Below are 19,070 nucleotides of genomic sequence, written 5' to 3'. Positions count from 1 at the left end.
CAATGGTTAAAATAAATGTAAAACTCTGTAACATTATGTTAATCAGTTACAGAGTTTACAATTTATGGACATTTCGGGAAATATTTTATATCCAAAGAAAGTAATTGTAAAAAAGTATGGTGTCAAGAAAGTCATTTTTTTTGTTGTTTTGCTTTTGATTTTCTTTTCTTTTCTCTTTTTTTTGAGACAGGGTCTCACCATGTCACTCAGGCTCGAGTGCAGTGGCATGATCATGGCTCACTGCGGCCTTGACCTCCCAGGCTCAAGTGACCCTGTCTCCCAAGTAGCCAGGATCACAGGTGCATGCTACCATGCCCAGCTAACTTTCTAGTTTTTTGTAGAGATGGAGTCTTGCTATGTTGTGACTGGTGTCAAACTCCCGACCTCAAGCAATCCTCCCATCTTGGCCTCCCAAAGTGCTGGGATTACAGGTGTGAGCAACCATGCCTGGCCGAAGAAAGTCATTCTTTCATATACTTTAACATCCTAAACTTTCTCATCTTTGCCTCTTGATATTGGGTATATCTTGCTTTTGTGGTCTGTAGCCCACACTATTCACTGCTTTCAAAGAAGAGGAAAAGAAGTAGGTTAGTCACTTAAAGTTTAGCCACTCTAGAAAAAACAATCAAAGAAACTTATACTTTGTTTTTTTCCAATGCTAGATTTGCTCTAGAGATAAAATACTTGTTAACATGGTGTAGGTATATGGAAAGATGAGTGATAAGAAGACTGACCTGTTCTATTGTCCCTTCCTGAATGTGAATATAATGATTAAATGATTACCTCTGTCCAAAAAGATAAGGTTACAAAGCAGAAAATGGCTAGAAGATTAGAGAAACATGTCTACCATGAAGATATTTTGAGGGGGAAGAGGCTGAATATAGAACACAGAATAGTTTTGAGCAGAATACTGTACATTGGATATCTTAAGAGAGATGATTTTAGTAAAGAAGAACTATCAGTAGTTGTAAAATGAATTAAACAGCAAAATAAATCTTCAAACTCTAAAATGTATTCTTTAAACTCTAAAATGTAGCCTTAATAAATGATTATTTATTATTTATCATTAATAATCATGTATTATCTATTAATCATGTATATGGTTACATAAAAAATAGAAATGCACTTTAACGGGAAAACACTAACTCTAGACTTTCTGACTAGAGATTCAAAATGACCTATAGAAACACACATTTTTGGATATTTTTCACTTTATTGAATTATTTTGTTCTTTTCCTATCTATATTCCTATTTTTTATCAATGTTAGTGCCTTTTCTTCTCCTTATAAACAATTATTTGTTGTTGTTAAGCCCTGAGGAGGCGCTTTAAAAGATGATGATGGGAACCAAATGATGTGTGGCTAAAGTGTCTAAATAACATTTTTTAAAGTGTAATTAGCTCCCTTTCTGAACTATGTAGCATTGTCTGAAGGAAGGAGGTTGATGGGGAGGGGCAAGTTCTTACTTGTCTGGAATAGATGTATATGGAAAGATGTATATATTCTCTCCTCCAACCCACCCCCTCCACAAAATCACTCCAATTATGCCAATTGTAAATTTATTTAGTTTAACAAGCTCCTACACTCAGAGATGCCAAAAACCCTAGAATAATTATTCCCGTCAATCACGGGTAGGTAAGTTTTATTTAATCTGGGTGTATCTATTATTAGTTGAGATTTTTTACAAACCAGTTTTATGTAGGCAGAATAGTTTTACAAGAAAACCAAACAAAGCCTTTGGGCATGTATTCTCCAGTTCAACAAAAGACCTACCATTCTTTAGTGTCTGATACTTATCTCTTTTAACCATTATGCCCAATTGGTCTCTCACGGCAGGTGTCATGCCCTGTTTGAAGAATATTTTGCTCTGTTTGGAGAATAAAGCTAAGTTGGGCAGAGCCTGATATTTGAGGAGGGTAAGGTTAGGTGGGTGGTCATGAGTAGAAACATAAAATACCAAAAAATGTCAAAAAAATATAAATAGAAAATGGTATGGAAAGGGATCAGTGAAAGACTTTACTGACAATGTAATACTTTGGCCTACTCCAAAGCTGATCATATCATTCCTGCTTTGTTGTCAAATGTATGATACTCAGGCAAGTCTGGAATATGAAAACCCTCAGGCTATCCTAGCTGAGCCTCCTACAGTCATGGTATCCTCAGTTCAACTCAACAGGTCTCTATTTGGTCACTAACTATCCCCTAATTTCCACAGGTAAAGAAGAGAGAAAAGCAGAGAAAGAGGAAAGAAACGGAGAGCTACATTCCAGTTAGTGGCTACGGGTAGGAAAGTTGGACATTTATTCTTTTCTTCCCTTGCCATCTTATTTTGAGAAATCCAAATTCCAGGATGCAATAAATACACATGGGCACACACACACTCACACATATAGTACTCCAAACAAATATGGGTTAGCTAAAGACATATAAGACTGTTAATGAAAATGCTGGAATGAATTTGCATCAGTAATTTTAAGAGAATTCTTGGTTTGTTTTGTTCTAAAGTATTAATCTGAGAATCACACATTTTCATATCTATACTATCAATAATTTTAACTATAATCCATATTGACTCAATATTACAGTCATGAAATCTACAGAATAACATATATGTCACAAATAAATATATATCATTGGGAATATAGCATGATTTAGGAAATATTTCTCCAAATTGTGCTCCATGGAATATTGTTCCATGGAATGAATGATAACTTATGCTACACACACACACACACACACACACACACACACACACTTTAATGATTAAATAGGACTGGCTACATAATTTGTAGGGCCCCGTGAAAAATGAAAGTATGAGTCCCTTTGTTAAAAAAGCATTAAGAATTTCAAGACGGTGACTGCAGAGAATGAAAGCAATAATGGGTCTCTTCTCTTTTTTTCTTTTTTTTTTTCTTTTGAGACAGAGTCTTGCTGTTTCCTGGGCTGGAGTACAGTGGCATGATCTCAGCTCACTGCAACCTTCGCCTCCCGGGTTCAAGCGATTCTCCTGCCTCAGCCTCCCAAGGAGCTGGGATTATAGGGGGCTGCCACCATGACCAGCTAATTTTTGTATTTTTAATAGAGACGGGGTTTCATCATGTTGGCCAGGCTGGTCTCAAACTCCTGACCTCGTGATCCACCTACCTAGGCCTCCCAAAGTGCTGGCATTACAGGCCTGAGCCACCACGCCCAGCCAAAAATGGGTCTTTTCTAAGCATGGGTCCTACGTGACAGCACAGGCTGCACACCCTTGAAACTAGCCTTGGTGAAACTGTTTAAGAAATGCTGGGTTAAAAAATGTCAAACAGATTTCTTTGCAGCAAGACTTCTTATAGCCTTTTATATACTAATGTGTACTGTGATCCTTCAGGAGGTTCACATACTGTATAAAGGTCCTCAAATATATTTGACCAAAGCTCTTTTGAATTATTATTTTAGCAGGATCATCTTGTAGGACCAATGTTCCACAGAACACACATTGTAAAAGGTAGCTCAGGCTGTGCAAACAGGTTATAAAATCAATTTGTTAGTCATAAATCACTATATATTTCCCATTTTGTGGCATTTTCCCCATATTTGGAATGAGGTAACTAGAGATAATTATAGATGCAAATGGTGTGTATTCACTAAATCTACTGTCCTTCACTATTTGGTCTTTTACCATTTGGAGAGTCAACTCAGTGGCCAAACATCACAAATGTTTTCTGGGCCAGGGCACTAGAGATGGTCTGATTGAGACTGTATCACAAGCCAACTTATTTTTCCCCTTTATTTTGTCAATTCAGAGGAAGTAACATCCTTACTTACCATTACCCAGTTCCCAAGAAATGTTGTACTTTTTGCTGGCGCTGTACTTCAACAGACTCAGGGCACTAGAACTGTTCCAGGAGTTATTGGGATTACGACGCAGTGCATTTAGAGCAAATATCAGGTGGAGTCCAGAGCAATCAGCAAAGTTATAAAGTTTGTCTAGAGACCTGGCTGGGAAGAAGCAAAGAAAGGCTTGTAACTTTCAAATCAACATTCCAACAAAAGGAAAATAGTAGCTAATATAAAAAGCCTTTCTATGAGCTTCCCACTAATAAGGAATAACACAGACAGGCTTCTAAAAGGGACTATTACCTCTTGGTCTGAGTACATTTCAAGGTGACGTTTAGAAAGCAGCAGACAGGGCCGGGCGCGGTGGTTCACACCTGTAATCCCAGCACTTTGGGAGGCCAAGGTGGGTGAATCACCTAAGGTCGGGAGTTCAAGACCAGCCTGACCAACTTGGAGAAACCCCGTCTCTACTAAAAATACAAAATTAGCCAGGCGTGGTGGTGCACGCCTGTAATCCCAGCTATTCAGAAGGCTGATGCAGGAGAATTGCTTGAACCTGGGAGGCGAAGGTTGCGGTGAGCAGAGATTGCACAATTGCACTCCAGCCTGGGCAACAAGAGCAAAACTCCGTCTCACACACACACACACAAAAAAAAAAAGAAAAAAAAAAAAAAAAAAGCAGCAGCAGATAGATTTCCAGAGGTTGCAAATTGGCAACCAGATCTAGTCTGTCATATATTTTATTTAACAAAAAGTTGAATTGTTGATGTTTAAAAATGGGAAGATTTCACAAAGTAGCTGAATTTCTTAATTTTTCTAGAAAAGTCAGACAATATGGCACTGCTAGGTCCATATTCCTACAGGACATAGTAGGAATAATAGTCAGGGTACAAGGCCAGGAAGGATGACTGGCTGGTGAGTCTTGGAAAACAGCTCAGCCTAGTATGATTTCCAAAACTTTTCACTCAAGTCCAGATTTCTAATACTTCTGACAATGGAAATACTATGACCACTATTAGAAATATGTTCATTGCCAGGCGCGGTGGCTCACGCCTGTAATCTCAGCACTTTGGGAGGCCGAGATCGGGGGATCACGAGGTCAGGAGATCGAGACCATCCTGGCTAACATAGTGCAACCCCGTCTCTACCAAAAATTAGCTGGGCATGGTGGCAGGCGCCTGCAGTCCCAGCTACTCGGGAGGCTGAGGCAGGAGAATGGTGTGAACCCGGGAGGCAGAGCTTGCAGTGAGCCGAGATCATGCCACTGCACTCCAGCCTGGGCAACAGAACGAGACTCCATCTCAAAATAAATAAATAAATAAAATAAATTTAAAAAAAAGAAATATGTTCATTATCAGGTTGATCCCAGATACCATCAACTCTATCACCATGTGTCTCTTATTTATCCCATTCCTTCATTTCAATTGCCACCATTCTTTTTCTGGCTGTCATTTACACTTGGATAACTTACTACGATTTCTGTACTTGCCTGTCTACTTCCGGATTCTTCCCATTCAGCCAATTCATCTTCCCCTAGTAACTCTCAGCCAGTTTTACTCAATCCTCAAAACCCTAGTGGATTTTCAAGACCATTTCCTTCCTTAATTCAAGGCTTCTACAACTCACCCATAATTTCCCCCTCAACTTTAGGCCTCCCTATTTCTCTTAATGAACTCTTTGTTGATGTCAGCCAGTTTATTTGTTAGGGAACTCCTTGCCCCATTGACCTTTGTTCTAATATTCTCCGTATTTGTCATGCTCTTATTCCTTTTAAAAAAACATATCCATATTTTACTTGTCCTTTTACACAGTGTATCCCAAGGTATGGATAACATGACTTCAGGTAGTAAACAGTTTTAAAAAGCTTCTTAGATTAATAATTACATAGAAGAGTTTACATTAACCTGTATTCATTAAACGTAAAGCAGAGTTTCTCAAATAGGGTTCTGTGAAACACTAGGGTTCCACAAGAGGTCACCAGAGGTTCTGCAAGAGATGATGCAGAGTGTCCAAGTTGCCCGATTAGCAATTTTTTTTATAGATCTTTTAGTCCTTTAAAAAGGAATCATTATCATTGGGTTGAGTATTTTATCAGTTTTTGAAGCAGGATATGGGAGGACTGCCATGTTCATCTTCTTATGTATACAAGAAAGTATTTCTTAAGAAGCACCAAGAACAAGGACAGAAATTGTCTCATTTCAGTTGAAAATAAAATGGATGTAAACCTATATCATACTCTACCCAGAATTGAGTAACTGGGCAACAACAACAACAAAAGGAATAAATTTCACATTCAGGAAATACATTTAATTATTATTTTTAGTTCCAAAATAACAATTAAAATTGCAATGCATTTATAGCTTAGTAAAGTGATCATGAAACCAGTATATTATAATTTTATAATTATCTATATGCTATTAGGTAAAAAAATAATTTTTTTCAAAGTCTCATATAAAATTGTATCACAGGCCATAATTTTATTCATATTGCTTTGATATATAGTTTTACTTGCTTTACTATTCAACCTCATTAATACATTTTTATATTCAAAATAACATTAAAGTGAATTCATAACCTTTATTTAAATTAAACCTAATAAACCTACCTTTAGAAAAATTTGATCCCATTGTGGCTTAAACTAGTTACTTAACAAAAACAAATTATGTTTACCTTATAAGATTTTCAAATTTATGAAAAGGAAATAATGAAATTAATTTCAAGAAAGACAGTTAACTACTCTTTTTTTTATTTTCAATAACAGTTGTCTAAAAAGTCATTTTTAGTTTTAAATAGGACTTGCATTTACCATACCTCAGTAGTATTGATACAACAGAAATCTGTTTTAAGACTTTGAGGCCCACTTGTATAAGATACAATAAAAACCAGTAGGATTTTTTTGAAAAAGAAAAACTGAAGTTTCTTTTATCTATGCCATTAGAACTGGTATCCTTTGTGGAGAGAGGGAAACTATGCAAAAAATAGGTTAAGAAACTGGCCAAACTAAACAGCTTTTAAAGAAAATATAACTCTCTGTTTAACAGAGCATTTGCAATATTGGATAATTATATATTTACAACTAAATAGTCACTCTAATATACTATGAGCTTTAGATATAATACTTTTATCCAGAGGTTTCCCTGATTTTTGAGAATTATATTATAGATTACTAAAAAAATAATTTGAGTATTATAAGATCAACAGAGGTCCATTTTTAAGTCCTCTAATATTCATGTCATGAAAGTTATATTATTTTATCAGGAAAAAACTCAATATTCAATTAAATAACATTTTGTTCATCCATAGTTGCAACAACATCTTATAATCTATTAAGCATGCAATAAAATTACTTATTTTCATAATTTTTGGTTTCATTTATATATTAAAATCCAAATCAAATGTTTGCATCAAAATGTAATATGAATGACTGATATTCCTTTTGGATAGATTGATCCCATTTAAGTGGTCTTTTTCTAAAACTAATTATTTCCATATAATGAGTATTTACTGTATATGTTTCATATGTATTAGAAACACAAACACACATCAAACACAAAAGCATATCAAACCTGTGATTTCATGGATTTGATGGTTTAAGGCAAGGAAAAATGTATTTATGAAAAAAATGTGTCAACATGAAGAGCAGTATGGGAGAAACAGTATGGATAGTTTGTTCACATAGCAAAAATTGGGAACTAGAATGCTAAAAGTTTGGGAAATACTTCTTTAAGAATAAGTTTAAGTCCTGCCTCTTCCATGACGCCATTCCTGAACACACCAACTTCCTGAAAGTGATTTCAACTTTCTCTAAACTCCAGAGCTATACCATTTTTTGGCATCTCACTCCTCTGTGACATGATATTATCTTGGGATTTGCTTCTCGATTTATTCACTTCTCCAGAGTGAATGACTTGTTTTCCCAGTTAAACTGTGACATTTCTTAAGTCTGGTACCATATCTTATATCCTTCATAGCATCTACCACACAGCAATTTTCTGCCTTAATATTATGCCAAAGAGTTCTCAAGGCCCAAATCCTTTTTGTTGCATAAAAGTGGTCTATAAGAAGTAGAAAGGGACAAAAGAGACATTTGTCTAAAATAATTATTGCTAGGCTTGTCGCAGTGGCTCACGCCTGTAATCCCAGCACTTTGGGAGGCTGAGGTGGGTGAATCACCTGAGGTCAGGAATTCGAGAGCAGCCTGACCAATATGGTGAAACCTGTCTCTACTGATGATACAAAAAAATTAATTGGGCGTGCTGGCACACGCCTGTAATCCCAGCTACTCTACTCAGGAGGCTGAGGCAGGAGAATCGCTTGAATGTGGGAGGTGGAGATTGCAGTGAGCCAAGATCATGTCATTGCACTCCAGCCTGGGTAACAAGAATGAAAATAAGTCTCAAAAAGAATAATTATTGCTAATCTATGAAACATGTTATACAGTTTATTAGAAAAGTACTTATATTTGAATATAGAGAATTTAGTAGATACTCAAGACATGTAATCTCCCTTAGAACATTTGCTCAGGTTCCATCAAAGCAAGTAGATACCCAAAGATGACTTTCTACTCCCTCTACCAGAGGGGGCCAATACCTCTATGTTTTCTAGTCAGAGTGCATTAACATTTCACCAGCATATAATTCTACAAAGCATTGGGTAGTAGGCAGTTGAAGATGAGGAGCTGGGACTTGAGAAAGATGTAAAAGTATATAGGCTTGGGTGTCACTCAGTGCTGACAGTTGATGCTGTGAAAGTTCTTGAGATTTCTGAAGGGCAAGGTGGCTGAAGAGAAAACCTTAAGAAATGTCCACATATAAGGGTCATGGAGAACAACAATAACAACAACAAACAGAGAAGAAGAAGAACCCAGATATGCCGTCTTAAGGAACCCAAAAGAAGAGAGTTGAAGGAGGTGCTGTTTCATAATCGTAGGTGTTCATGACAAACTGAGGAGCAAAAGGACTGAGAAAAAAAAAAGAAATTAGATTTAGGGTGTGATGAGAACTTAAAGAATGAGTAGATGAACAAGGAATAGATTCTGATACATTCAACTCACTTATTGAAGTTCTGTGGTGATAAAAGGAAGAAAAGAAACAAAATAGTAATGAGAGAAATACCAGATTTTTTTTTAAAAAATTCAAGATCCAAGAAAAGCCACCTCTTTAATAAAGGTAATCTCAGTTTTCTATTAGGAAAATGTAGATAAGGGTCAATGAATTCACACTAAGATATGAATGACAGATTATTTCTCTTAGTTTCCCTAGGACTTGACACTTTAAAAACCAAACAGACAAGCAATTCAACAAACAAAAAATTGGGCATTCATTAACTTATTAATTTATTCAACAGATATTTATTAAGCACTTACTATGTGACAGGAACTATTATACACCATATATATCTGCATGTATACATATATACATGCATATATATATATGTATATATACATATATACAAGAAGATTATATAGTATATAATAGTGCCAGCTCTATGATGGTGCAAAACCAATGCACGTTCAGCAGAAATCGTACTTCAAGTACTCATACAACCATTTTGTTTTTCACTTTCAGTATAGTATTCAATAAATTACTTGAGATATTTTATACTTTATTGTAAGATAGGCTTTCAGTTAGATGATTTCGCCCAACAGTAGGCTGATGTAAGTGTTCTGAGAGCATTTAAGGTAAGCCAGGCTAAGCTATGATGCTAAGTAGGTTAAGGTGTATTAAATGCATTTTTGACCTACGATAGTTTCAACTTATGATGAGTTTATTGAGACATAACCCCATCATAAGTTGAGGAGCATCTGCATGTGGTATATATACACATACATGTATATATACATGTGTATATATATACACACATACATGTATATATACACACACATACATGTGTATTATATACATACACACACACACTTATACACACATTTATATTGCAATGAGCAAAACAGAAAACAGGCCCTACCCTCATGGAGGTAACATTTAATGTGGCCAGCGGGGGAAGTAAAGCAGGGTAGGAGATAGTATAGAACCAATAGTAGCTAGTATGCTATTTTAGATAAGCATCACAATTAAGGTATCATTTGATCAGAGACCCAGTGGAAGGAAGGGAGCAAGTCAAGTAGATAACTATGGAAAGAATTCCAGGCAGAGGGTCCCAGAGTAAGGGCAAAGGTCCAAGACAGGTGTGAGACTGATGAATGTGAAGAACACTGAGAGGCTGGTGTAGCTGCCCCAGAATGAATGAAAGGGAGAGCAGTAGGAGATGAGATCACAGTGGTAGCAGGGCTATGTCGTGTAGGGCCTTATTGGTCATTATAAGAACTTTGGCTTTTGCCATCATTGACATAGAAGCCATTAGATGGTTTTGAATATGACCCAACTCACATTTTAAAATCATCACTCTGGCTACTGAGCTGAAGAGACTGAAGGAGGTGGGAAGAGTAAGGGTGAAAGCAAGGAAATTAGGAATCTATAGCAATAATTGAAGCAAGGGATCATTGTGGCTTGGACCAGGGTGGTAGCAGCAGAGTGGTAGAAGTGGTTGGTTTCTGGGGATGTTTTAAAGGTTGAGCCAGTAAGATCTGCTGAATGATTGGAATATGGTGCGTGAGAAAAAAAGAGTCAAGAAACTCTGAAGTTTTTGGCTTAAGCAACAGAAAGATAAAGTTGCTATTTATGAAGGAAGTGTGAAAGATTGGGAGAAGAGAGAAGGAGAAGGCCAAGATGAGAATTTGGGTTTGGGGCATGTTGAGTTTGTAATGTCTTTAGATGTATAGGTAAAGAATTTGAGTGGGCAGAATATGCAAATCCAGAGTTAAGTGGTGAGATGTGGATGGAAAGTATAAAGCTGACTAAGCAACACATTTTCAAAGGTTGGGAGAGGTAGAGAACCTTTCACTGGAAAGAAGAGAGACAGGAGCTGTCACAGGGATCTTCCAGTTTACAGATGCCAATGTCATCAACGTGGCTTAGTTTCCCTCCCAGCTCTTCCCCTTCTTCCCTTTAATGCTGAGCATCTACTTGAGTCTCACCTTCCTTGATTCCCTATTCAGGATTAACTTCCCACCTTTTTATCCTACTTTTGTTACGTATTTCCCTCAAAGTCACAGCTATCCTACTTTTCCCTCCATTATTTGACAGAGACTATAAACATTTTCTTCATGTTTTATAAGCTACTATGCAAACAAAGCTTATAGACATGGCCCCAGCCCTCACTTTCCAAATTGATGGCCCCCTCTAAGCTCCTCTTCCATAGAAATGATGGAGCCATAGCTGTTACCTGGGAATTAAATTGGCACAAATTTTTACCAGACTAGTGTTTGAGACCAAGTATATGCAAGTATCACACAGAAAACATAGTTAATTTGTTTTAAGGACTCAGTTCAATACTGTTTTTTTCTTAATTGGCAAAAATAACTCTAATACCCCTTTGTGACTATTTTATTCTTTTGCAACCTTCACATGAAGAAAGAGTGTTTTTTCTGTGTGGTTAAGAACTTGGGCACATGATCCAGACCCTTAGCTCTTGGAAGACAGTGCTGTTGACTCCAGAAGGAAAAATGGGTGCCTATAGAACAGCGTCAACTTATTCTAATTGTGAGCATGTGAGAATATGTACAGATTATCAAGTCATATGAACAACAAAATGTAGAGACTGGACATACTTGAACAGAATACAATACCTTGATGTTAGGCCTCTGAGGACAGCTTCCCCATAATTCCCCAAGAGGAAAAAACATGCAATGGAAAGGGGCCTATTTGGAGTTGGACTAATACTAGGGATGACATCTTAAGTACTGAGTTATTAAGAAGCTTTAATGTGTTGTGATAGAACTCAAGAAGCAAAATCAGAAGCCAAAACTACTGAGAAGTTAAAATTTAAGGGTTTACTTCTGTGGAAAGATTTCTTTAAAAAATAAGACTTTAATGCTATTGCTTAACTCTTCTACATAAACTCTGTTCTTTTTTAAACACAATTCTCAATCTTTCTATGAGTCTATTCTATGTATCTTTTGGAGGGAACAGGCTCCCTTCTCACTGCTCTTAATACAACCTTGCATTTGGTTGTAGTGAGACAAAGAACATTTGAATTCTTCTTATCTAGGTTCATGAAAGGAATTTTCAGGCTCTGAAAAATAAACACTATTATGAAAAGGATAGAAAAATATGTGACTGTGACAAAGACACATTCTGTAAGGAAAAAAGTCATAAAAACTTGGAAACAAAAGAGCTGCATAAGAAAGTCAAGTCCAATATGAAATAAACTAAAATGTGATATAGTCTTAAGCAGTCAAAAGAGTACAAAGTAAAGAGAGATAATTTGACCTTGAGGATAGGAAGGTTCTTTGAGTAGTCTATGGGTTTTAATATTAGATATACAGTGGAAAATGTTAACCTAACACAGATCTTGTCCCAACAGTAAATGACATTTATATTGTCATAATTATATAAATACTTTTTATTGCTTTTTGATATGTTGCTACTTTCTGCAGAAAAGTATAAATAATTTAACTGGGATTACAGAACAAAATGTAATAACACCAATGATAAAGTAAAAATAAATGTGTTACTGAAAATTGCAAGAATCTTGAAAGGGGGTAGGGGAAATAGATAAAAGGGCATCAGTATTAATATTCTCATCTTACAGAGCTGTAAAAGCATCAAGAAATACTGTCAAAAGACCAAAAAGATATCTGCACTCCCATGTTTATCACAGCACTATTTACAGTAGCCATGACATGGAATCAGCCTAAGTGTCCATCAACAGATGAATGGATAAAGAATACGTAGCATACATACACAATGGAATAATACTCAGCCATAAAAAGAAAAAAATCCTGCCATTTGTGACAACATGGATGAACATGGAGGACAGTACGTGAAGTGAAATAAGCCAGGCACAGAAAGACAAATACTGCATGATTTTACTCATATGTGGAATCTAAAATAAGTTGATCTCAAAGAAGCAGAGAGTAGAATGGTGGATACCATATGCTGAGGACTTTAGTTGGGAGGTGGGGATGAGGAGGTGTTGATTAAAGGATACATAATTACAGTTACATAGGAGGAATAATTTCCAAGAGATCTATTGTAGAGCAAGGCAACTACAGTTAATACATTGTATTCTGTAAAAACGTAAAGAGAACAGATGTTATGTATTCTCACTACAAAAATGATAACTATGTGAGAAAAAAAGTCAGGTAATGACAAGCGCTGGTGTGGGTAAAAGAAATTGGAACCCTTTGCATTGCTGGTGGGAATGTAAAATGCTGCAGCCTCTGTGGAAAACAGGGGTGGTTTCTCAAAAAGCTAAATCTAAAATTACCATATGATTCAACAATTTCATTCCTAGGTATATATCCAAAAGAACTGACAGTGGGGACTCAAAAGGATACTTGTACTTCAATGTTAATAGCAGCATTATTCACAATAGTCAAAAAGATGGAAAAAGTCAAGTGTCCATTACTAATAAATATATAAACAAAATGTGGTATATCAATACATTGGAATATTATTCACCCATAAAAAGGAATGAAGCACTTTTGCTGGCACCTTCCATCAGAGTGTTGTGGCCAGCAGACTGGAAACATATTGGCCCCTCCAGAACAGCAAGTGCTTAACCTCAGGGGCCAGAGGACAAAGCCTTGGGCCTGGTACCAGCCCCCAGAGTTAGAGCATGCAGCCCAGAAATGCTTAGCTGAGCCTTAGCCCCTGAAATCCAGAAAGGAAACCAGTCAGCTGAATCCAGCTTATACCACAGTCAAACCTTCAAGGGCATCAAATAATATAAAAGCAAAAAAACCCTATCCAAATGACAGTGACTTCAAAATTAAAGGAACATCAGCACCCACAGATGAGAAAGAACCAGTAAAGGAACTCTGGCAACTCAAAAAGCCAGAGTGTCTTCTTACCTCCAAAGACCACACTAGCTTCCTAGCAACGGTTCTTAACCAGGCTGAAATGGCTGAAGTGAGATATAGAATTCAGAATCTGGATTGCAATGGAGATCATTGAGATTCAGGAGAAAGTCGAAACCTAATCCAAGAAATCTAAAGAATCCAATAAAATGATACAAGAGCTGGAAGATGAAATAGTCATTTTAAGAAAGAACCGAACTGATCTGATAGAGTTGAAAAACTCACTACAAGAATTTCATGATATAATCTGGAAGTATTAACAGCAGAATAGATCAAGCTGAGGAGAGAATCTCAGAGCTTGAAGGCTAGTTCTTTGAATCAAGTCAATCAGACAAACATAGGGAAAAAAGAATACAAAGTAATGAACAAAACCTCTGAGAAATATGAGATTATGAAAAAGACCAAATCTATGACTCACTGGCATTCCTGAAAGAAGGAGACAGAGAGAGAGCAAGCAACTTGAAAAACATATTTGAGGATTTTCCCCATGAAAACTTCCTCAACCTCGCTATAGAGGTTGACATTTAAATTTAGGAAATTCAGAGAACCCCTGTAAGATACTATCCAAGAAAACCATCTCCAAGGCACACAGTCATCAGATTCTTCAAGGTCAATGTGAAAAAAATATATATTAAAAGCAGCTACAGAGAAAGGGTGGGTCACCTACAGAGGGAACTTTATCAGGCAAACAGCAGACCTTTCAGCAGAAACTCTATGAGCCAGAAGAGATTGGGCACCTGTAGTCAGCATTCTTAAAGAAAAAAAATTCTAACCCTAAATTTCTTTTCTTTAAGATTGCTGACTACAGGTGCCCAATCCAGCCAAACTAAGATTCATAAGCAAAAGAGAAATAAAATCCTTTTCAGACAAGTAAAAGGTAAGGGAATTTGTTACCACCTGACCTTCCTTAAAAGAGGTTCTTAAGGGAGTACCAAACATGAAAATAAAAGACTGTTTTACTGGTCGTTACAAAAACACACTTGATTGACACTATAAAGCAACTACCCAATCAAGTCTGCATAAACATCAGCTAATAACAAGGTGACAGGATCAAATCTATACAAGTCAATGGTAACCATGAATGTAAATCAGCTAAATGCCCCACAAAAAAGGCACAAAGTGGCAAGTAGGATAAAGAAGCAAGACCCAACTGTATGCTGTATTCAAGAGACCCATCTCACATGCAATGACTCATAGGCTTAAAGTAAAGAGATGGGGAAAAATCTACCAAGCAAAGAGAAAACAAAAAAGAGTAAGGGTTGCTATTCCAATTCAAGACAAAATGGACTTGAAACCAACAATGATCAGAAAAGACAAAGAAAGGCATTACATAACGAAAAAAGGGTCATTCAACAAGAAGACTTAAATATCCTAAATATACATGCACTCAACACTGGAGCATCCAGATTCATAAAACAAGTTCTTAGAGAACTATGAGGAGATTTAGATACCCACACAATAATAATGGGGAACTTCAACACCCCACTGACAGTATTAGATCATCAAGGCAGAAAACTCCAAAGATATTTGGGAACTAAAACTCAGCCCTTGACCAAATGTACCTAACAGATATCTACAGAACACTCCACCCAACAACAACAGAATATACATTCTTCTCATTTGCACATGGCACATATTCTATAATAGACCACATGCTCTGTCATAAAACAATTTTCAAAAAATTAAAAAAAAAATCATATCACCCACCCTCTGAGACCACAGTGCAATATAAATAGCAATGAATACTAAAAAGATCTCTTGGCCGGATGTGGTGGCTCATGCCTGTAATCCCAGCACTTTGGGAATCTGAAGAGGGCGGATCACGATGTCAAGAGATCGAGACCATCCTGGCTAACATGGTGAAACCCCATCTCTACGAAAAATATAAAAATTAGCTGGGCATAGTGGTGCATGCCTGTAATCTGAGTTACTCAGGAGGCTGAGGTAGGAGAATTGCTTGAACCAGGCAGCTGGAGGTTGCAGTGAGCCAAGATGGTGCCACTGCACTCCAGTATGGCAACCGAGCGAGACTCTGTCTCAAAAAATAAAAAACAAAACAAACAAACATAAATATAAAACAAAATAAAAAACAAAACAAAAAAGATCTCTCGAAACCATATAATTACATGGAAATTAAACAACCTGCTCCTGAATGACTTTTAGGTAAGCAATGAAATTAAGGCAGAAATCAAGAAATTCTTTAAAACTAATGAAAACAAAAATACAACATACCAGAATCTCTGGGACACAGCTAAAGCAGTGTTAAGAAGAAAGTTTATAGCACTAAACACCCACATGAAAAAGGTAGAAATGTCTCAAATTAACAACCTAACATCACACCTAGAGGAATAAGGTAAACAAGAGTAAACCAATGCCAAAGCTAGCAGAAGAAAGTAAATAACCAAAATCAGAGCTGAACTGAATGAAATTGAGATGTGAAAAACCATACAAAATATCAATAAAACTAAAAGTTTGTTTTTTGAAAGAATAATATTGATAGACCACTAGCTAGACGAATAAAAAAATGAAAGAAAGAAGATTCAAATAGACACGATCAGAAATGACAAAGGGGACATTACCACTGAACCCACAGAAATAATAATTAAAAAAACCCTCAGAGACTATTATGAACACCTCTATGCACACAAACTAGAAAATCTAGAAGAACTGGATAAATTCCTGGAAACATACAACCTTTCATGATTGAACAAGGAATAAATTGAAACCCTGAACAGATCAATAACAAGTTCTAAAATTGAATCCGTAGTTAGAAGGATTTACAGCCAAATTCCACCAAACATATAAAGAAGAGCAGGTACCAATCATACTGAAACTATTCCAAAACATTCAGGAGAAGAACTTCTTCTCTGACTCATTCATGAGGCCAGAATCATTCTGGTACCAAAACCTGGCAGAGACAAAACAAAAAAAGGAAACTTCAGGCCAATGTCTGTAACGAACATAGATGCAAAAATCCTCAACAAAATACTAGCAAACTAATCTGGCAGCACATCAAAAAGTTAATCCACCACAATCAAGTAGGCTTTATTTCTGGGATGCAATGTTGCATATTAATACACAAATTAATAAATGTGATTCATCACATAAATAGAACAAAAAACAAAACCCACATAATCATCTCAATAGACACTGAAAAGGCTTTCCATAAAATTCAACATCATTCATGTTAAACACCCTCAACCAAGTAGGCATCAAGAAATATATCTCAAAATAATGAGAGCCATCTATGACAAACCCATGACCAGTAATATACTGAACAGACAAACACTAGAAGCATTTCCCTTGAGAACAAGAACAAGATAAGAATGGTCACTCTTAGCACCTCTATTCAACATAGTACTGGAAGTCCTAGTCAGAGCAATCAGATAAGAGAAAGAAACAAAATGCATCTAAATGAGAAGAGAGGAAGTTCAAATGATCTCTCTTCACAGACAATATGATTCTATACCTAGAAAACCCTAAAGACTCCACAAAAAGGCTCCCAGAATGGATAAACAACTTCAGTAAAGTTTCAGGATACAAAATCAATATAAAAAAATAGTAGGATTTCTATACACCAACAATGTCCAAGCTGAGAGCCAAATCAAAAATGCAATCCCATTCACAATAGCCACAAAAAAATTATAAAACGCCTAGGAAGACCGTTAACCAGGGATATGAAAGATCTCTACACCAAGAATTACAAAACCCTGCTGAGAGAAATTAGAGACAACACAAATATTAATAAATGGAAAAATATTTCATGCACATGGATAGTAAGAATCAATATTGTTAAAATAGCCATACTGCCCAAAGCAATTTACAGATCCAATGCTATTCCTATCAAACTATCAAGGACATTTTCCATAGAAGTAGAAAAAAAAATTTTTAAATTCATATGGAACAAGAAAGAGCCCAAATAGCCAAAGCAATCCTAAACAAAAAGAACAAAGCCAGAAGCATCACCTTACCTGACTTCAAATTATACTACAAAGCTACAAAAACCAAAACAGCTTAGTACTGGTACAAAAACTGACAAATAGGCCAAAGGAATGGTTACAATACTGAGAAATAAAGCTGCACATCTACAACCATCCAATTTTCAACAAATGTGACAAAAACAAGCAATGAAGAAAAGACTGCCTATTCAATAACTGGTGCTGGGATAACTGTCTAGCCATATGCAGAAAATTGAAACTGAACCCCTTCTTTCCACCATATAAAAAATCAACTCAAGATGGGTTAAAGATGTAAATGTAAAATGTAGAACTATAAAAACCCTAGAAAAAGACCTAGGATATAGCATTCTGGACATATGCCCTGGCACAGATTTCACGATGAAAACTCCAAAAGCAATTACAAAAAAAAAAAAAGAAAATTGACAAATGGGACCTAATTAAACTAAAGAGCTTCTGCACAGCCAAAGAAAACTATCAGCAAAGTAAACAGATAACCTACAGAATGGGAGAGAATATTTGCAATGAATGTATCCAAAAAAGGCCTAATATCCAGAATATATAAGGAACTTGAACAAATTAACAAGCAAAAACCAAACAATCCCACTAAAAATTGGGCAAAGGGCATGAGCAGACACTTCTCAAAAGAAGACATACACATGGCCCACAAGCATATAAAGAAATGCTCAACGCATCACTAATCATTAGAGAAATGCAAATCAAAACCACAATGAGACATCATGTCATACCAGTCAGAATGGCTATTATTAAAATGTCAAAAAAATAACAGATGCTGGTGAGGTTGTGGAGAAAAATGAATGCTTATACACTGTTGGTAGGAATGCAAATTAGTTCAGTCATTGTGGGAAGCAGTTTGGAGATTTCTCAGATAATTTAAAACAGAACTACCATTTGACACAGTAATACCTTTACTGGGTATACACCCAAAGGAATATAAATTATTCTACCATAAAGATACATGCATGCATATGTTCAATGCAGTGCCAGTCACAACAGTGAAGACCTGGAATCAACCTAAATGCCCATCAATGGTGGACTGGATAAAGAAAGTGTGGTACATATACAGCATGAAATACTATGCAGCCACAAAAAGAATGAGTTCATGTCCTTTGCAGCAATATGGATAGAGGTGGAGACCATTATCCTAAGTGAATTAATGCAGGAACAGAAAACCAAACGCTGCACATTCTCACTGACATGTGCAGTGAGTAGTATACATGGACACAAAGAAGGGAAAAATAGACACCAGGGCCTACTTGAGGGTAGAGTGTGGGAGGAGGGTGAGGATGGAAAAACTACCTATTGGGTGCTATGCTTATTACCCGAGTGATGAACTAATTGGTATGCCAAACACTC

General features: G+C 36.4%; 1 protein-coding gene across 9 annotated transcripts in view; it reads right to left on the bottom strand.

Moving 5' to 3' along the window:
• LOC105478425 (heparanase 2 (inactive)) overlaps positions 1-19,070 on the bottom strand; it is an 870,370-nt gene that overhangs the window by 287,661 nt on the left and 563,639 nt on the right. For 7 of the 9 annotated variants that reach the window (XM_071069334.1, XM_071069329.1, XM_071069335.1 and 4 more), the window contains one exon: positions 3,807-3,980. The exons of the other annotated variants lie outside the window; for them this stretch is intronic. In XM_071069334.1, coding sequence (XP_070925435.1) covers positions 3,807-3,980 — 174 coding nt within the window. The remainder of the gene's footprint in view (positions 1-3,806; positions 3,981-19,070) is intronic. 9 annotated transcript variants of the gene reach the window in all.

The sequence above is a fragment of the Macaca nemestrina genome, chromosome 9 (genome assembly GCF_043159975.1).
Source record: "Macaca nemestrina isolate mMacNem1 chromosome 9, mMacNem.hap1, whole genome shotgun sequence".
Lineage (NCBI taxonomy): Eukaryota > Metazoa > Chordata > Mammalia > Primates > Cercopithecidae > Macaca > Macaca nemestrina.
The sequence above is the reverse complement of the archived record's forward strand: the minus strand, read 5'-3'. Positions and strand labels throughout refer to the sequence as shown.